Source organism: Cherax quadricarinatus, chromosome 28 (assembly GCF_038502225.1).
Source record: "Cherax quadricarinatus isolate ZL_2023a chromosome 28, ASM3850222v1, whole genome shotgun sequence".
NCBI lineage: Eukaryota > Metazoa > Arthropoda > Malacostraca > Decapoda > Parastacidae > Cherax > Cherax quadricarinatus.
Window position 1 is genome coordinate 17,477,474 of NC_091319.1, and position 21,662 is coordinate 17,499,135.

General features: G+C 45.3%; 1 protein-coding gene across 10 annotated transcripts in view; it reads left to right on the plus strand.

Annotated features, from left to right (window-relative positions):
• The window catches only part of LOC128693328 (uncharacterized), a 354,225-nt gene that overhangs the window by 282,201 nt on the left and 50,362 nt on the right, over positions 1-21,662 (plus strand). For all 10 annotated transcript variants that reach the window (XM_070089438.1, XM_070089439.1, XM_070089440.1 and 7 more), the window contains one exon: positions 5,689-6,976. In XM_070089438.1, coding sequence (XP_069945539.1) covers positions 6,598-6,976 — 379 coding nt within the window. In that variant the 5' untranslated portion in view covers positions 5,689-6,597. The remainder of the gene's footprint in view (positions 1-5,688; positions 6,977-21,662) is intronic.

The following is a 21,662-nucleotide window of genomic DNA, read 5'->3' on the forward strand; positions in this document are numbered from 1 at the left end:
ACAACCTCTACTAGTGAGAACGGCTGGATTTGAGAGGGACCTGACCTCCCAAAGTGACCTACGTCTCACCTCCTGGGGCTATATAAGGCTCCATCCTGTCACTTCAACTCCATATTGTTTCAGACTACTGAACAATGCTCTTCTCCAGACTGAGGGACTGACCACCTCAAACTTTAAGGGTGATGGACTGATTACATCGTCTTCAAGTCTCTTCTGCTTCTATCAACTTTTCTGTACTCGACTGAAGAAGCCTACTGTGTAGGCGAAACGTTTCGAAATAAAGATATGTAACTGTTGCATATGTATCTTACCTAACAACCTGTCGGTATTTTATACCATTTTAATATTCAACCCCCACACCGTTCATTGGTGGTGTGGTAATGGGTTGGCAACCCCCACACTGTTCTAACATGAGTGACGAGCTGTGTAGTTGTCATAGCTGTGTTACTCAGTAGAACATGATGACTACACATGCATGAACGTCCACTTGGTTTGCTAGGTCTCGGTTTTAAACTAATATATTAACTAAGTAGAAAATGGTGTGACGTGTGACTTTTTTTTTCCTGGTTGGCATTCCTTTACTGTGCAATAAATATTATTCATATATAGTGGAGAATCGCCTCCATCATGTATAACATTATTAACTTATTCGAACATCTTTTGTGATGGCCCACTGTACCACAGATACATGGCGGATGGCTGGGTGCGAGCTGGACCTGCCTAGTATGGGCCTTAGATCAGTCGGGCCATGATGCCTAATGCGTGAAGGATGAAAAAACAGCACTGTTTCCAGTGCTGTTTTTCATCCCTGTGGCCTGAGCCAGAGTCAAGTTGTCGGCTGGATGATCCCGGAATCTTCAAGTAAACCAGTGAATGTACGAAAAAGAATAGTAAACCTAAATACCAGACTTGCCGGGCCGCGGGGGCATTGACCCCCGAAACTCTCTCCAGGTAAACTCCAGGTAAACTCATACAAGGTACTATCAAAAATGTTCCTGAACTTCCTCGGAAAAAATAAATAGGCTTGCCTAATTACCTAGTTGAAGTTGTCTTCTTCGAAATACTTTCCTTGGGAGGCTATGCACTGATCCAAGAGCCTTTGCCACTTCTCGAAAAAATGTCTGAAACTCTTTCCTAAGGGCGTCTAGCGTGGCTTGCGATTCTGTTTCAATCTCTTCCACGTCGTTAAAACTCCGCCGTTTGAGTGCTATTTTTATTTTGGGGGAGAGAAAAAATTCACGGGGCCTTGATCTGAGGAGTAGAGAGGGTGGGGGTGGCCATGTTTTTTTTTTTTTTTTGGCCAGAAAACGATGGTCTTTGTGGTCTCGAGTCAGCAGGCGGGGCACAAATTTCGCAGCCACTCGTCTTATGTTCAAATTTTCAGTCAGAATGCTTTGACACGACCCCATGGTTACTGTTTCCTTAAGAGTGCTCCATCTGGGAGTTTAAGCTGTGAGGATGGTTCGTAGCAGGGAGTCCTGTTGCTTCCGAGTTGTGACTCCGCTCGCTGCCCTGTATGTTGGTGAGTCTCCCTGCGTGTTTCGTTGGTAACTGGATGCCGTCTTGCGTGTCTGTGAGTGGAGGGGGTGGGGATACAGGAGGCTCGAGGCTCTGAGGCAGATCTTGGCTCTCAAGAACAGTCGTTACCGGTGACTCGGTCTGTATACCCGTCATCGACTTCATAGACAGAGGCCTCACCCATTAAAACAAAAACTGGATCGTTTTCCCCATACTGCTTACGTACTCTTTCCGATACGTGCTGTAGTTCTAGGCATGAATCTGTGGAAAACGCCTTTTACTCGAGGGTGGCTGACTCTGAACTCTAGACGTCTCCTTTGCTATTGAGAATAAACGGAAAAACTGATAATCTTCACTCTTTTTTCAGCAAATTCCTTTATAAAGAGAGTCTTCAAATAAATAATTTTATCAGCTGTGCCGGGCTGCTCCCAGCCTACTCAGAACCTGGATCGCTGCCATACCGTGTAAATATTTATCAGATTTTGCCCAAACAATCCTATGCAGCCTGGGGGACGGAGGGGGGAAGATTGTCTGAATTTCTCAGAAGTTCCATAAACCGCATGCAAAGTTCCCTCCTCTGACCGCTGCCTAACTGCTATAATGTATGCATTTATTGATATGCCCAGGAAGACTTGAGAGGCAATCAGGGGCAACGAATGTGCGCGCGCGTGTGCATCACCATCCACCTTGCTGTTTGATAGGCTTCTTCACATACCTGTGTTCAGTGTATACAATAAATCTACAGTGCCGAAGCGTAATGTCTGAATGCTGTATAGGATCATTTTTACTGTCAGTCGTTAATACAGTATAATATTCAGCGAAGTTAAAACTAATCATGGCATGTCAACAGGTTCTACAGATTAATTCTATTTAGAGGCATTGGATTTTGAGCTGGATTTATAGATAACTTCTGCAAAGAGCGAGTCTCGTTAACTAGTTCAGATGTCAGTGGATGTCCTCGTCTGGTGGTGGTGGTGCTGCTGTTGGTGGTTGTGATGGTGGTGGTGCTGGCGGCGGTGGTGGTGCTGCTGCTGCTGTTGGTCGTGGTGCTGCTGCTGCTGTTGGTCGTGGTGCTGCTGCTGCTGCTGTTGGTGGTTGTGCTGCTGCTGTTAGTGGTTGTGCTGCTACTGTTGGTGGTTGTGCTGCTACTGTTGGCGGTGGTGCTGTTCGTGGTGCTGCTGTGTCTTACAGTAACATGCGCCCACACCATAAATCTGTCTTCCACTAACTGCATGCATTCTGCCACTGGTACAGCTCTTGGTCCATCATTGTCAGTGTCAGCTGTTGGTCCACCATGTCACAGTGTCAGCTGTTGGTCCACCATGTCACAATGTCAGTTGTTGGTCCACCATGTCACAATGTCAGTTGTTGGTCCACCATGTCACAATGTCAGTTGTTGGTCCATCATGTCACAATGTCAGTTGTTGGTCCACCATGTCACAATGTCAGTTGTTGGTCCACCATGTCACAATGTCAGTTGTTGGTCCACCATGTCACAATGTCAGTTGTTGGTCCACCATGTCACAATGTCAGTTGTTGGTCCATCATGTCACAATGTCAGTTGTTGGTCCACCATGTCACAATGTCAGTTGTTGGTCCACCATGTCACAATGTCAGTTGTTGGTCCACCATGTCACAATGTCAGTTGTTGGTCCACCATGTCATAGTGTCATCTCAGTGTCATCCTCTTACTCCACATTTTTCTGCTCTGGACTGAAGAAGTCACTGTATGACGAAACGTTTCCAGAATAAAGATATTCAAATGTTACTTAATTTATTATTATGACTATCACAGTATCAGCAACTGCCTGGTTGGTCAGTCAGCAAGGATGGCCCTGTTCCGGGTTTCGAGGGATGGCCCTGTTCCGGGTTTCGAGGGATGGCCCTATTCAGGGTTTCGAGGGATGGCCCTATTCCGGGTTTCGAGGGATGGCCCTATTCCGGGTTTCGAGGGATGGCCCTATTCCGGGTTTCGAGGGATGGCCCTATTCCGGGTTTCGAGGGATGGCCCTATTCCGGGTTTCGAGGGATGGCCCTATTCCGGGTTTCGAGGGATGGCCCTATTCCGGGTTTCGAGGGATGGCCCTATTCCGGGTTTCGAGGGATGGCCCTATTCCGGGTTTCGAGGGATGGCCCTATTCCGGGTTTCGAGGGATGGCCCTGTTCAGGGTTTCGAGGGATGGCCCTGTTCCGGGTTTCGAGGGATGGCCCTATTCAGGGTTTCGAGGGATGGCCCTATTCAGGGTTTCGAGGGATGGCCCTGTTCCGGGTTTCGAGGGATGGCCCTGTTCCGGGTTTCGAGGGATGGCCCTGTTCCGGGTTTCGAGGGATGGCCCTGTTCCGGGTTTCGAGGGATGGCCCTATTCAGGGTTTCGAGGGATGGCCCTATTCCGGGTTTCGAGGGATGGCCCTATTCCGGGTTTCGAGGGATGGCCCTATTCCGGGTTTCGAGGGATGGCCCTATTCCGGGTTTCGAGGGATGGCCCTATTCCGGGTTTCGAGGGATGGCCCTATTCCGGGTTTCGAGGGATGGCCCTATTCCGGGTTTCGAGGGATGGCCCTATTCCGGGTTTCGAGGGATGGCCCTGTTCCGGGTTTCGAGGGATGGCCCTGTTCCGGGTTTCGAGGGATGGCCCTGTTCCGGGTTTCGAGGGATGGCCCTGTTCCGGGTTTCGAGGGATGGCCCTGTTCCGGGTTTCGAGGGATGGCCCTGTTCCGGGTTTCGAGGGATGGCCCTATTCCGGGTTTCGAGAGATGGCCCTGTTCCGGGTTTCGAGGGATGGCCCTGTTCCGGGTTTCGAGGGATGGCCCTGTTCCGGGTTTCGAGGGATGGCCCTGTTCCGGGTTTCGAGGATGGCCCTGTTCCGGGTTTCGAGGATGGCCCTGTTCCGGGTTTCGAGGGATGGCCCTGTTCCGGGTTTCGAGGGATGGCCCTGTTCCGGGTTTCGAGGGATGGCCCTGTTCCGGGTTTCGAGGGATGGCCCTGTTCCGGGTTTCGAGGGATGGCCCTGTTCCGGGTTTCGAGGGATGGCCCTGTTCCGGGTTTCGAGGGATGGCCCTTTTCCGGGTTTCGAGGGATGGCCCTGTTCCGGGTTTCGAGGGATGGCCCTGTTCAGGGTTTCGAGGGATGGCCCTGTTCCGGGTTTCGAGAGATGGCCCTGTTCCGGGTTTCGAGGGATGGCCCTCTTCCGGGTTTCGAGGGATGGCCCTCTTCCGGGTTTCGAGGGATGGCCCTGTTCCGGGTTTCGAGGGATGGCCCTGTTCCGGGTTTCGAGGGATGGCCCTATTCAGGGTTTCGAGGGATGGCCCTGTTCCGGATTTCCAGAGATGGCCCTGTTCCGGGTTTCGAGGGATGGCCCTGTTCCGGGTTTCGAGGGATGGCCCTGTTCCGGGTTTCGAGGGATGGCCCTGTTCCGGGTTTCGAGGGATGGTCCTGTTCCCGGTTTCGAGGGTAGAACCACCATGGAAACCAGTCACAGGCATGTTACGTGACGGTCAATCTGCCTTGGATACTTGTCTATTTTACGGTTGAGAGCTTTGTGTAACGTTTGCACTAGTGTGCAATGAAAGGGAAGCCTGGGTGTACTTGATCAATTTGGTCACACTGCTGCTGTTTTTGGCAACAATTGTTAGAGCTCGGTTGAGTTAATATTAGAACTGAATTCAGCTGGTAGGTAGGTGAGCGAGTTTTTCACGTTCATGGTTATTATTAATCTGTGCGCTCCTTGTTGTAATTACTGAGGCGTTATTACTGGGTTGTAATTACGAATACTGCGTTCTAATTGCTGGCTTGTAATAACTTAACATGACTTAATTGCACTTGATTAATTGTATCTGCTTAATTGTCGTTTCTTAATTGAAATTCCGTAGTTATAATTGTTTAGTTGTAGCTACTTTAGTTTGCGTGAATTTAAATTGCATTTGTGCGTTCTTCTCTACCAGAGTTGTGGTGATCCACCTCACCCACCTCTCCTCCAGTGTTATGGTGATAGCGGCTGAGAATGAGAGTGTAAGGAGAGAAAGGGAGAGATAGTATAAGAGAAAGCGAGAGAGAATGTAAGAATGGATTAATTGTCTTGTAGTTGTTCAGTTACAGTGAATTCATTTTGGCAATTGCATATGTATTCAACGATAAATTTGTGTAGATAATTGTAGCACTTTTCTTTCCAGATCATGCTGCCATGGAGTTATGGTTGTACCTGAAGCACAAGCCACAAGTTCATCTAATTACACAGTGAAAGCTTACGAAGAAAAATGTTTAAGTGTGAGCTTCAGCTAAATCGTAGTGCAAGCATTGTTCGCTGGTTGCAGTCACCAAAGTCAATATTCACTTCACGAAGTCACTGTTTGCTGGGACAACACTTACAACTCCTATGTCACTAGGACTGTTAGCAGAAAGCTGTTGAAAGTCGGAGAAAGTTTTCCGGGGTATTCATGCGTATGTACGAAAATGCCTCATCAACCAGAAGAAATTCCTGAGTGTTGTACTTGACACTGTTCTGCATTGAGACTAAGGAATTACTTAAATTTCTAGATGACTGCATGAGAGACGAACTGAAATCTGTGCTTGTAACTCATAAACATGAAGTGTCATTCATGTGAAGTTAAACAATTTCATAATACAAGAACACTCAACAAGGAAACAGTGTTAGGTACTGAAGGCTGGGTTAGTCACTAGATACCAGCAAGACAATAGATTGGAATGGTGGCTTTGTGCTGCCCAGTGCTCAAAGGTTTTAAGTTAACAATGTTAGAGGTAAAAGTTTACTTGCTGGTTTATAGCCAGAATCTTTTAATGTGAACTAGAATTTCAGTGGAAATGAGTTGACTCGCTTGTAAGAGACTGAAAACTGAATCATCTATCGTGTTCGTCTTATTGCTTACTCATATCCTGGGATTTTTCTCGTATTCCTTTACCACTGAGCTTTTCCTTGCATCGTATCCTTTCTTGACTATCTCTTGCATTACTCTATCTCTGTCTTTTGATTAACCCCTTAACTGCTTTCTTCGGCTGGTCTTCGCTGTGTGGTCTATGTTTCCACAATCCCCCATGCATCTCAGAGTCACCTCTTGTTTGCCATGCAGAATCCCATGCCATTCAACCCTCGCCCCCAACAGGAGGCTCATCACCACCAAAAGAATCACAAGAAACTTTCCAAAATCTCTGCTAAGGCTGGGGGATATTACCACGTCGAAAACGAAGAGTTAGAGTGCGGGAGTACACGCTATCCAGCCACAGCAGCAGCAGCAGCAGCAGCAGCAGCAGCAGCAGCAGCTGGGAGACAGCAGATCATCGTCAGGAATCATCAATACCAGGAAGTCAGGGGTGAACACCACCATATCTACCACCAGGAATCATTCCAGAACCCTGACCCATACAATTCTGACCTCTATTGCCAGAAGAACGTGTTCCCCTGTGGCCGGAAGCTTTCAGTGGAACACAGTTATAGCTACCTAGGTAAGTGTTGAACTGTGCGCTTGCACACCTTCCATGTTCTACCAGTAATTTTCGGCTTTGGACCACAAAATTTAAAGTACTAGAATTAAGGGCAGTTTTTAGACTATACTTCCAGCTTCCTAAGTAATACCGTAAAGTAAAATTTGTCTATTTATATTCAGTATTATTTTAGTTCTTCATCATCATCTTTACTTTTTTATATAAATAACATTTTGTTTTGTTGGTTTCAATATACTATATTTGTCAAATTTTGTGCCAACATGATGGCGACGAAGTGTCTTAGACACGGGTTGTAAGCCTATCACACTCAACACATTTGGTATCAACATCATATATTTACGGGGAAGCGTTATACCCATTGACGTAGTAGAGCGCCTGGGAAATGTAAGGTAAACAGGTTTTATCCTGGGAAGGGAATGTAAGCTCCAGTTCCTTGAATTAAGATACCTTCACTAGCATCAAGGCACCTTCCTTGTTTGGCTACGTATTTTTTCAGATCACAGTTGCATTTTACCCCAACATTTAAGGGTTAACTTCGTCTACACTAGTTCTTATATTATACAATGGTTCTTTTTGCCAGGCTTCGACTTTCAGCACGTCAGGAGATTATGCATTTATATTACTACTTCCCCGCCCCCAGTGTGCCACCCATGGCCGTCCCGTTATGTCTAGGTACCTTTTTTTTTACTGCTAGCTGTTGCAGCCTGAAGATTTGCTTGTAGTTCTAGTTTAATCAGGTTTGCCTCCCACTGTGTTTATCAAAAATGTTTCAAGGTGATGGTCAAATGGTAATGCCTTTAATATAAATAAGTTAACACCTGCATCTGGTCAATACCTCAGGCTAGATTACAGTTGTTAGAAATTGTGTGTTGAATTTTACAGGTACAATCCTGAATTAACTCTCACACATAATTGGGCAGAACTCTGGCACATCAAAAAACAGAATACACTTATTAACATAGATGTACCTCAGAGACAAGTGGGACTTTAGGAACAGTGGGTCGCATCACTGTCCCTCCGATGCCCACCTTCTCACCTCCCAAAACTCTCACTGTCTGGACCTTAAATTAGGAACATATGGTACCTGAATAATTACTAGATAAAAATCAAGCCAGTAACACTGCAAATTATGTGTGGATTGTATAAAATTATTACAACATAAATATTCATAAAAATTAATTTACCCAGCTATTCCTTGGGCTTTACATCCTACCGCTTCCTTAATGGTAGACGACTAATATTATCCAGTAAATAGTTGCATTACCTGTTTACCTGGAGTTTACCTGGAGAGAGTTCCGGGGGTCAACGCCCCCGCGGCCCGGTCTGTGACCAGGACTCATGGTGGAACGGTCTGATCAACCAGGCTGTTACTGCTGGCTGCACGCAATCCAACGTACGAGCCACAGCCCGGCTGGTCAGGTACCGACTTTAGGTGCCTGTCCAGTGCCTGCTTGAGGACAACCAGGGGTCTATTGGTAATCCCCCTCATGTATGCTTGGAGGCAGTTGAACAGTCTTGGGGCCCCTGACACTTATTGTGTTGTCTCTTAGCGTGCTAGTGACACCCTTGCTTTTCATTGGGGGGATGTTGCATCGTCTGCCGAGTCTTTTGCTTTCGGAGAGAGTGATTTTCGTGTGCAAGTTTGGTACTAGTCCCTCTAGGATTTTCCAGGTGTATATAATCATGTATGTATCCCGCCTGCGTTCCAGGGAGTACAGGTTCAGGAACTTTAAGCGCTCCCAGTAATTGAGGTGTTTAATCTCCGTTATGCACGCCGTGAAAGTTCTCTGTACATTTTCTAGGTCAGCAATTTCACCTGCCTTGAAAGGTGCTGTTAGTGTGCAGCAATATTCCAGCCTAGATAGAACAAGCGACCTGAAGAGTGTCATCATGGGCGAATACACTATTAATCTCCCCGCGGTAGACTCTTCTTGATCCTGTCAACCCGCGTCTCATTTTTCTCATATCCGCCTTAATCTGACATTTACAGTATACATGGGTATTGTTCCAGATGCTCTCCACATTAACTCGCTTTCCAAAACTAAATTTACGCTGATATTCTTATCAACTACAATTAATCACGATTCAATTAGCATCACTCGTTAAAACAACACATTACGCCATTATTCCCCGGCTACCCCTTGAATATTAGTTATTTTTATGACTTGATATTATCTAAAAAGTCACATCAGCACTACACATTTACACTACGTTATATAAACACTTACATTATTATTATTGCACTAATTACACGAAAATTCTTAAAAAAAAAAATCCACAACAGTGTCAGCGTTCTAGGCAGCTGTCAGCTCAATTTTGAAAATGGATTGTATTTGTATTGTATTACTTTATTCAGGTTTAATTTACACGTTTTTACAAATCTAATGTTTGAATTGCCTTAAAGTTTGCAAGTGGTACAACATATCAGCTTATGACTCACGAAATCGTAATGACACGATTGCAAACAAACCATACCACGGGTGGGGTTTGAACCCGCGATCATGTTGACGGCTTTGAAGGGACTTGAGCTAGAGTTCGTCACTGCCATGCTAGCGGGAGATTCATCTGTAAAAACTTGCATTTGTGGCATGGTTTGGTTTATCAGCTTATGCATATATTTTAAGATATTAATATTTAATTTAGGTTAATTTATCAGTGCCAGAAGAATAAGCTTTATTTCTTATACAAGGATTTGCATATATTAGACTCGTTGATTTTTCTTATGCAGTAAATCGCTTTGATAAATTAAGCCTATCTAAAAGGGTGAGGCTGCCGGTATATACAACAGTGACAGACAGTCTCTCAAGAATACCAGAATTTTTAAAATATTTCGATACTGTGCTTCAGCCTTCACAGCGTGATGTATTTTTAATATAAAATATGATTGCTAACAATAATACAAAAAGTTCCTTAATAAAAGTAAAGTAGTGAGAGTCGCAGCTCTCGTCAGTAAGGTCGGTAGTTTCTGTCCCTGGCCGACAAAAATGTATATTAATGGGGGAAAAGAGGGCCTAGTTCCAAATCTGTACACCAAAATAACATTCATACTGGAGTTTACCTGGAGTTTACCTGGAGAGAGTTCCGGGGGTCAACGCCCCCGCGGCCCGGTCTGAGACCAGGCCTCCTGGTGGATCAGAGCCTGATCAACCAGGCTGTTGCTGCTGGCTGCACGCAAACCAACATACGAGCCACAGCCCGGCTGATCCGGAACTGACTTTAGGTGCTTGTCCAGTGCCAGCTTGAAGACTGCCAGGGGTCTGTTGGTAATCCCCCTTATGTGTGCTGGGAGGCAGTTGAACAGTCTCGGGCCCCTGACACTTATTGTATGGTCTCTTAACGTGCTAGTGACACCCCTGCTTTTCATTGGGGGGATGGTGCATCGTCTGCCAAGTCTTTTGCTTTCGTAGTGGGTGATTTTCGTGTGCAAGTTCGGTACTAGTCCCTCTAGGATTTTCCAGGTGTATATAATCATGTATCTCTCCCTCCTGCGTTCCAGGGAATACAGGTTTAGGAACCTCAAGCGCTCCCAATAATTGAGGTGTTTTATCTCCGTTATGCGCGCCGTGAAAGTTCTCTGTACATTTTCTAGGTCGGCAATTTCACCTGCCTTGAAAGGTGCTGTTAGTGTGCGAACTGGAGTGAGAACTATGGGAAGAAGTGTAAAATATAAGTAAAATATAACCAGTGAAAAAGCATGGGTGCCATGTGCACCCATGCTTTTTCACTGGTTAACACTACGGAAACCAAAGTTAAGGGAGATGGAAAAATACCGCCGGTACCCCCAACTCTAACGTCTTTACACCCCTCCCCCTCCCCGAGACTTAGGAATAACGGGGAATCAACGAAAGTCATGCTCGATTCCCGACGGTGGGTGTACCTCGACTAGGACAGAACAAGAAAGAAGCGAGAACTGAGAGCACAAAGACGCCAGAAGTGGGAAGGGAAGAGAAGGCAAACATTGACAGATATAGAAGCTCAGCCTCCGGAGGAACGGATGGACTACATTGAATGTGGTCCAACACTACTTAACCTGCTACCAGTAGATATCAGAAATATGGATGGAACAAGTGTAGAAGTGTTGAGAAGAAACTGGTTTATTACCTCTGTTGTGTGCCAGATCAACCGGGCTGTGATGGATATGTAGGCCAGCGGGTCGCCAGCAGCAACAGTCTTCCTGATCCGGTAGGCATAGCTGACAAATTAGGAAAACTCTTGAAACAGGCCACATGTACATCACATATAAAATCGTGTAAATAGAAAACGAGTGACTTCCCACGCTAGCCGTGGAATTATCTGCCGGCGCTATTATCACGCGTGAGAATTACCGTACTGCTGATGACTTTACCTTGACGAATTATAGACATGTATAGACGGTTATTTGTTGTTCAGAGGAAATAGTTCAGGTTGAATTAATTTAGGTCAGGCAGTTGTCTTTCATACCATGCCAGACTGTCGGCTGCTATTTCCACGGTCACTGTAGTAATATAATCGTTGATTTACTCCTCTTCTTGATTCGCCGGTACTCCCGGCCTTGGCTTCTTGTCTTGGGAGTGTCTGAGACCTATGTCTCCCATGGGAGGAGGTACAAGTACCTCCTGATCTTCTGGGACCAGCTGTCCCCAGGCCTAGCCCCATTCCCCGCCCTCACGGGGCTCGTAGGGAGAAACTAGGCCTCTGGTCTGCCATCTTCCCCGCCCCAGGGGGGCTCGTGGGAATGGCAGTCTTGTGAGCTGTAGATGGTAGGAAGCTGTAGCTCTGGCACCTTCCCCGCCCGAGAAAGGCTCGTGGGAGTGGTGTTTGCTTCTTTGATTTACTCTTATTACATCAAGGGTAAAACTCCATAACAAAAAGATCCGCTGGGATCTTTTTGTTATGAAGTTTTCCTAGGTTTACGTTCACATAATTTAAAATGTACTAGCTGTGTTTAAGGCCTAAAGAAACACTTTCCCATGGGAAATTCGTGGCAAATAAAATCTTGGCCCGTTTTCTCTCTACTGTGGCTCGGGATAGCTTGTCTAGTAAGGGTCAGATCGTCTCGATGCGCCTTGAATTTTCTGGTCCAACCCTTGTATGGTTAATGATCGAGTCCGCGGCCTGTTCTAAGGCTAGGCTTCCTAAATTGGAAAGCAAGACAGAATAAGAACAATGAAGGTGTACATAGGAAAGTCAAGACAAGTGTATACTAATGAATGTAAGTAGAAGTTTGTATGATTTGCCTGTCATCTCGTGTGTTCATTAGATTGAAAGAACATCAGTAACAAATTGACCAGAGGTCAAATATATAATTAACATACTTCGTTAGCAACTGAATGGTTGCTTCCTCTCAACCAATTTACTGCTCATATAGATCTTATTTTTTTTTTTTTTTTGTCTTGAATGAGATTATAAGTACTTGCTGTTGACATGTTCCTTACAAAGAACATTTTGCTATTAAAGGAAACTTTCTCTTTATAAGAGCTAATAAGTGTGTTGAAAAATTTTTTCAGTTGCATATTTACCTCGTTTTCTGAGCTATTGTTCTGTGGTTGCATTTATTAAATGATTTTGAAAAATATGTATTTAAATCAGCGTTTTTTTTTCCTTCCAAGGTCTCCGTAGTTTTACCATAGTGGTTTAATAATCTTGATAGGCCAGTTTTAAAGGCATTCTAACCCTCACTTTATTTAGTTCAAGTTTATGCATTGTCTGTAATTTGGCGTCTCAGAACCCTATCAAAGACTTTTATGACGTGTAATGTTAGGTTGTGTGTGTGTGTGTGTGTGTGTGTGTGTGTGTGTGTGTGTGTGTGTGTGTGTGTGTGTAATATATTTGCTGTGATATCCCTTTGGGTGTTCACCTAAACTTAAGCAGCTCCTTCAGAGAACACTTGTACTCTTGGTAGTGGTACTTGTTATTACTTTATCAATAACACATTACAGGAATCAGTCCCAGGTTCTGCGTGCCTGAGTCTTGTCTACTTATCTCTCAAATTCTGAAAGATTTGTGTTAATGCCTGATATATAATCTGTAGGGTGCGATGAATTTATGAAAAAATAACTATTTGGATTTTCAGCTCTAACGCGTAACAACACGCAATGTGCAGTCATTGACCTAACCGGAAGCTGACCAATATTTACAGTTCTATTGGGCAAGAAAGCAACAGCCACCGCCACAGCAACAGCCACTGCTACAGCAGCAGCCACTGCAACAGCCACTGCAACAGCCACAGCAACAGCCACCGCAGTAGCAGTTACTGCCCCAGCAGCAGCAACCACCGCAATAGTAGTCACTGCTATAGCGGCAGCAGCAGTAGTCACCGCAGTAGTCACTGCCTCAGCCAGCAGTCACCACAACAGCAATCACTGCAACAACAGCAGCACTTGCTGTCACTGCGGCAGTGGGAGTTTCTCGTATGGTTACAGAATCAAACTGGTTGGCAGCTTGTTACTATATTGCGAGAAAGTATACTGCTGTACACTAACAGCTCTACCCAAGGCAGGTGAAATCGCAGATCTAGAGAATGTACAGAGAACCTTCACTGCACATATAAGTTTGGCCAAGCACCTTAATTACTGGGAATGTTTGGAGTCACTTGACCTGTACTCCCTGGAATGCAGGCAAGAGATGCATCGTAATCTACATCTGGAAAATTCTAGAGGGACTTGTCTCAAATCTGCACACAGAAATAACTCCCTACGAAAGAAAAAGACTGGGTAGGTGGAACATACCCCCCAGTAAAAAGTAGGGGTCGCTTAAGTCTACTGAGAGAACACAATAAGTGACAGGGGCCTAAGACTGTTCAGCAGCCTCCCACGAGGCATAAGGGGAATTACCAATAGACCCCTGGCTGCCTTCAAGAGGGAACTGGATAGATACCTAAAGTCAGTGCCGGTTCGTACGTTGGACTACTTGCAGCCAGAAGTAACAGCCTGGATCTGGTGAATCAGGGCCTGATCAACCGGAATACTCTCCAGGTAGACATTGGGGTAGCATTTGCCGAAAGCCACTAGCCATGGAAGCCGAGGCAAGTGATCGCTACGTAGAACCAATTATAAACCACTTTCCCACCTCCTGCGTGTACTCGCCTATTTATGGTTGCAGGGGTCGATTTACAGCTCCTGGCCCCGCCTCTTCGCTGGTCGCTGCTAGGTCCACTCCCTTCTCCAAGAGCTCTATCGTTTGTGTGTGTGTGTGTGTGTGTGTGTACTCACCTAATTGTACTCACCTAATTGTGGTTGCAGGGGTCGATACTCAGCTCCTGGCCCCGCCTCTTCACTGATCGCTACTAGGTCCTCTCCCTCTCTGCTTCCTGAGCTTTGTCATACCTCTTCTTAAAACTATGTATGGTTCCTGCCTCCACTACACTTGCTAGGTTATTCCACTTCCTGACGATTCTATGACTGAAGAAATACTTCCTAACGTCCCTGTGACTCGTCTGAGTCTTCAGCTTCCAGTTGTGACCCCTTGTTTCTGTGTCCCCTCTCTGGAACATCCTATCTGTCCACCTTGTCTATTCCCCGCAGTATCTTGTATGTCGTTATCATGTCTCCCCTGACCCTTCTGTCCTCCAGTGTCGTCAGTCCGATTTCCCTCAACCTTTCCTCGTACGACACTCCCCTGAGCTCTGGGACTAGCCTTGGTGCAAACCTTTGTACTTTCTTTAACTTCTTGACGTGCGTGCGTGTGTGTGTGTGTGTGTTTGTGTGTGTGTGTGTGTGTGTGTGTGTGTGTGTGTGTGTGTGTGTGTGTGTGTGTGTGTGTGTGTGTGTGTGTGTGTGTGTGTTTGTGTGTGTGTGTGTGTACTCACCTAGTTGTACTCGCCTAGTTGAGGTTGCAGGGGTCGATTCAGAGCTCCTGGCCCCGCCTCTTCACTGATCGCTACTAGGTCACTCTCCCTGAACCGTGAGCTTTATCATACCTCTGCTTAAAGCTATGTATGGATCCTGCCTCCTACATCGCTTCCCAAACTATTCCACTTACTGACTACTCTGTGGCTGAAGAAATACTTCCTAACATCCCTGTGTGTGTGTGTGTGTGTGTGTGTGTGTGTCTGTGTGTTTGCTTTAATTCTAGGTAGCAGCACTTAAGTAATTCGTCTGGGTTGTTAGGTAAGACACATATGCAACAGTTAGGTATCTTTATTTCGAAACGTTTCGCCTACACAGTAGGCTTCTTCAGTCGAGTACAGAAAAGTTGATAGAAACAGAAGATACTTGAAGACGATGTAATCAGTCCATCACCCTTAAAGTATTGAGGTGGTCAGTCCCTCAGTCTGGAGAAGAGCACTACCTGGAGTTTACCTGGAGAGAGTTCCGGGGGTCAACGCCCCCGCGGCCCGGTCTGTGACCAGGCCTCCTGGTGGATCAGAGCCTGATCAACCAGGCTGTTGCTGATGGCTGCAACAATATGGAGTTGAAGTGACAGGATGGAGCCTTATATAGCGCCAGGATGGTGATGGACTGATTACATCGTCTTCAAGTCTCTTCTGCTTCTATCAACTTTTCTGTACTCGACTGAAGAAGCCTACTGTGTAGGCGAAACGTTTCGAAATAAAGATACCTAACTGTTGCATGTGTGTCTTACCTAACAAACCTCTCCTTGTGTACGAATGGTATATAATACCGACAAGATGAGATTAAGACACATGTGCAACATCTGGGTATCTTTATTGTAGACGTTTCGCCATCCAGTGGCTTTATCAATACAAATTCTAGGACATAACTTGAAGACAGTAGAACTATGTACAGAAGATGAGGTAATCAGTCCCTCAACCTAGGAGTAGGTGCGAAGAGCACCATAGTCGTGGAGATTCTGAAGCAGAAGAAAGGAGCCTGGCGCTTATATAGTAACGTCAGGTGTAGCAGACGAGGGCATATTCACTGGTAGGCGGGATTCCCGGGAATCCCGCCTACCATCCTGTAGTAAGGAGACCAAAACTGAGTAGGGAGAGTAGTTCGGTTTAGTAGCACGAGAGAGGAAGAGGAATGAAGGGTGAAGGGAGGCAATAAATAGTAATGGTGGTAGCAAAAGTAGTAGTAGAAATGAAGTGTTAGACGTAGAAGTTAGCCTGGCCCATGGCCGGGCTCAGAGTAGAGAAACTCTTCAAAGGTATATCAAAGGCAAGTATAAGGACAAGAAACAGGAGATACACAAATAACCCGCACATAAAAAGAGAGAAGCTTACGACGACGTTTCGGTCTGACTTGGACCATTTACAAAGTCACACACAAAGTGACTTTGTAAATGGTCCAAGTCGGACCGAAACGTCGAAGTAAGCTTCTCTCTTTTATGTGCGGGTTATTTGTGTATCGTTCCAGTCACGGTATTGTGCCTTCTTTTTTGTTATTTAAGAAACAGGAGCACTGCAGGAGAGCTTAGGGCCCACAAGGGGTAGGACCAAAGACACATTAAATCGTCTCTACCTCAGTGAAGAGTTGAGAGCCTGGGCTTGAATCCTTTGCTTGTCTTAATGTTTGCAACGCTCGTGTTCATGATTAAACACATTTAATATCTCATGTGGGGCCAGTACACAGATGAAGACAAGGTGAATTAGCTGGTTCCCACTCACTAAAGCTCTGATAAACCCGCTTTTAGGGATCAATGATTATGTGGGCTAGCTACCCCATGAAGTATCGTGGAATGGTTTAAGGCACTATGCATTCATCTCTGCCTGGGTAGAGAGTAGCCAGCTTGGATTTGAATCCTCATCTAGTCCGAGATAAAATGTTCGTAAATAATTATGTTAACGATTATTTACAAACATTTCTGAATTTATATGTAATGGATTTGCCGAATTCCAGTAACTGTAGCATTATTATATTTATGGGAGCGCTAAACACGAGAAGTTACGCCTGGGAAATGGGAGGTACTGATGTTTGAATCAAGGAATGGGACGACAAGCTTAATTCTTTGGATCAAGAACCCCACTAGAATCAAGAAACCTCCCTATAGGAGCACAGTATATTAATTTATGGTATAAACCTTGGTAATAAATACCGACAAGTTGGTTTAGAAAGACACGTAAGCAAACACTATAACATATTTATTAGAAAACGTTTCGGTCCTGGGACCTTGATCACTTCTAACATACAGAGGTAGAAAGACATTATATATATGGGCGGAGAGTGAGATGTGACGCACGTGACCTGAGGAATGTCATAAGAACATAAGAATGGAGGAACACTGTAGAAGGCCTACTGGCCCATGCGAGGCAGGTCCTTATCAAAACAACCTCTGCCTATGATGAGGATGGGTAGACGATGAAATCATGTGACTCCTGTGTTGTTGGGTTGGTGCTGCTTAAGTATCATGTATGCCAATGTTTTTGAAAATTTGTAGTTTCCAGTGTTGCGTTCTATAGTGTCGGTGACGGCGATTAGTGAGGCTTCTAGGCACCGTCGGCGTCTGAGGTCTGGTTCGGTGAGAACGAGTTGTGCCTCGTTCCAGTTCATCAAATGCCCCGTGGAGTCTCTGTGGAGGACACAGGCGTACCTTACATCGTCTCTGTTAGTGGAACTGTGTGTTAATTTCAACTTCTTCAAGTATCAGGACAACTGTTACAAACAATGCTTTGGGATGGCAATGGGCAGCCCGCTCAGTGCTGTGCTTGCCAACCTCTTCATGGAAAACTTGGAGACAGAGAAATTCAGCACTCTCATTCCCAACACCGTTACCTGGCTAAGATACGTTGATGATATATTGGTTTTCTATCCGAGACGTCTCAATATCCAGGCCCTTCTCAACAAGATCAATGCAGTTGAACCATCAATAAAGTTTACACTTGAACTCAAAAATGATGGCAAACTTCCTTTCCTCGACGTTCTACTGTGCAGATCTCCCGACAGTGACAAACTTCTCTTCAAAATGTATAGAAAACCTACCAACAAGGACGATCTTATACACTTTTATTCACACCAATACACCCACACTAAGAGAGGAGTCCTCATTGGCTTCTTGAGAACTCTTCGCATCTCCAGCCCTTGTTTTCTAGAAGAAGAATGCACTTACATAACACAAGCCTTTACATGTCTTCAGTTCCCATCTTTCTTCATCCGAGATTGCAGACTCAAGGCACAAGCTATCCTCAACAAACCGCCCATGGAACAGCCCCCTAAACAGTTCATAGTACTCCCATGTGACGATGTTGCCACGAATACTCGCCGGGCACTTGCTATGAGTAACATCAATGTTTCCACCAAAAACACATCCTCTATCAAAGACCTCACTACGAAACGCAGCCCCACACCTCTAACTTCTACAGCAGGCGTCTACACTATCCCCTGTGGGTTCTGTCCCAAGAAATATGTAGGCGAGACAGGCAGAGATCTTGCAGTCCGCCTGAATGAGCATCGAAATGCCTCTAACAGAGACGATGTAAGGTACGCCTGTGTCCTCCACAGAGACTCCACGGGGCATTTGATGAACTGGAACGAGGCACAACTCGTTCTCACCGAACCAGACCTCAGACGCCGACGGTGCCTAGAAGCCTCACTAATCGCCGTCACCGACACTATAGAACGCAACACTGGAAACTACAAATTTTCAAAAACATTGGCATACATGATACTTAAGCAGCACCAACCCAACAACACAGGAGTCACATGATTTCATCGTCTACCCATCCTCATCATAGGCAGAGGTTGTTTTGATAAGGACCTGCCTCGCATGGGCCAGTAGGCCTTCTACAGTGTTCCTCCATTCTTATGTTCTTATGACATTCCTCAGGTCACGTGCGTCACATCTCGCTCTCCGCCTACATGTATATATATAATGTCTTTCTACCTCTGTATGTTAGAAGTGATCAAGGTCCCAGGACCGAAACGTTTTCTAATAAATATGTTATAGTGTTTGTTTACGTGTCTTTCTAAACCATATTAATTTATAAAGCTATGTGAAGTACATGATAAAGTTCTTTATATTACTCCTGTTATATGCAAGCACGAACAGCCTAGCTGATAGGCCTTCAGCTAGTATGTTAGGTAAAAGGGCAGAAGTGCAACTTATGTGACATTTTATTGTGGCATTTTATTATTCAAGCCGTTACTGCTTGACAAAACTCCTGGAGAGTGAAATGTTACCATAATAAAATGTTGCTGTTTTCCGCTCGTGCTTTAATACATGGTCTTTCCTTGTGCACATTTACCTGGAGAGGGTTTCAGGGGGTCAACGCCCCTGCAGCCCAGTCTGAGACCAGGTCTCATGATGGACCAGGGCCTGATCGAACAAACCGTACGAACCACAGCCCGGCTGGTCAGGTACCGACTTTAGGTCCCTGTCCAGTGTCTTCTTGAAGACAGCCAGGGGTCTATTGGCAATCCCCCTTATGTATGCTGGGAGGCAATTGAACAGTCTTGGGCCCCGGACACTTATTGTGTTGATAAATTAGACACATGTGCAACTCTTGGGTATCTTTATTGAGGAAACGTTTCGCCACACAGTGGCTTCATCAGTCCATACAAAGGGGAGAATCTTGAAGAACAGGAGGAGAATGAGGTAATCAGTCCCTCAACCTAGAGTCGATGTGGTCAGTCCATCAATCTTGAATAGAATACGGCATACATGCGGAGAAGGAGCTTATAAACCGTTGGCAGGAGAGGTGCAGCAGTCATAGGTGGTGTCACATTTGTTCAATGTGGAAGTAGGTCGTGCCCAAGAATTAGGCAAGCAAAGAATTCCCAAGTATTAAGATCCCAAGAAGTTGCAGTGTCTGACAGGTTTGTATGGACTGATGAAGCCACTGTGTGGCGAAACGTTTCCTCAATAAAGATACCCAAGAGTTGCACACGTCTAATTTATCAACATGTCAGTTCTCTGAACCATTCATCTACAAACCTGTCAGACACTGCAACTTCTTGGGATCTTAATACTTGGGAATTCTTCGCTTGCCTAATTCTTGGGCATGACCTACTTCCACATTGAACAAATGTGACACCACCTATGACTGCTGCACCTCTCCTGCCAACGGTTTATAAGCTCCTTCTCCGCACATATGCCGTATTCTATTCAAGATTGATGGACTGACCACATCGACTCAAGGTTGAGGGACTGATTACCTCATTCTCCTCCTGTTCTTCAAGATTCTCCTTTGTATCAGCTGATGAAGCCACTGTGTGGCGAAACGTTTCCTCAATAAAGATACCCAAGAGTTGCACATGTGTCTAATTTATCAAGATGTCGGTTCTCTGAACCATTCATCTACAAACTTATTGTGTTGTCTCTCAGTGTACCTGTGGCGCCGCTGCTTTTCATCGGGGGAATGTTGCATCTCTGCCGAGTCTTTTGCTTTCATACGGAGTGATTTTCAAGTGCAGGTTCGGTACCAATCCCTCCTGGACCTTCCAAGTGTATAATATCATGTCTCTCTCTCTCGCCTGCGTTTGAGGGAATACAAATCAAGGATCTTAACCGCTCCCAGTAGTTTAGGTGCCTTATTGTACTTATGTGTACCGTGAAAGTTCTTTGTACACTCTCCAGGTCTGCAGTGTTGCCAGCCTTGAAGGGGGCCGTTAGTGTACAGCAGCATTCCACCCTAGAGAGCACAAGCAATTTGAAAAGAATCATCATGGGCTTGGCATCCCTAGTTTTGAAGGTTATCATTATCCATCCTATCATTTTCCTAGCGGATGAGATAGATACATTGTTGTGGTCTTTGAAGGTGAGATCCTCTGACATTATCACTCCCAGGTCCTTCACATTACTTTTCTGCTCTATTGACGATTAGAATTTGTTGTATACCCTGACACATTTTTAATTTCTTCAAGTTTCCCATATCTGAGTAGTTGAAATTTCTCCTCGTTGAACTTCATATTGTTTTGAGTGGCCCACTCGAAGATTTGGTTGATGTTCGCTTGGAGTCTCGCGGTGTCTTCGATGGAGGTCACTGCCATCGTAATCCGGGTGTCATCCGCAAAGGAAGACACGGAGCTATGGCTTACATCTCTGTCTATAATAATAATAATAATAATAATAATAATAATAATAATAATAATTTTTATTTGGACATGATACATAGTTGTACAAGTTGGGTGTCAGAAATGAGAATGAGGAATAGAATGGGAGCAAGTACTGTGCCTTGTGGAAGAGAGCTTTTCACCATGGCTGCCTGGGACTTTACTCTGTGTACCATTACTCTTTGTGCTCTATTTGTCAGGAAGTTGTAGATCCATCTACCAACTTTTCCCGTTATTCCTTTATCACGCATTTTGTGTGCTATTACACCATGGTCATGCTTGTCGAAAACCTTTACAAAGTCTGTGTATACTACATATGTATTTTGTTTATCCTCTACAGCATCCAGGACCTTGTCATAGTGGTTCAATAGCTTGGACAGGCAGGAGCGACTGACTCTAAACCCGTGTTGCCCTGGGTTGTGTAATTGATGGGTATCTAAGTGGTTGGCGATCTTGCTTCTTAGAACCCTCTCAAAGATTTTTTATGATATGGGATGTTAGTGCTATCGGTCTGTAGTTCTTTGCAATTGCTTTACTGCCACCTTTGTGGAGTGGGGATATGTCTGTTATTTTTAGTGCGTGTTGGATGACCCGTGTCCATGCTCCCTCTCCATAAAATGCTGAAGGCACGCGATAGGGGCTTCTTGCAATTCTTGATGAACACAGAGTTCCATGAGTCTGGGCCTGGGGCACAGTGCATGGGCATGTCATTAATTGCCTCTTCAAAGTCTTGTGGAGTTTGAATAATATCCAAGATT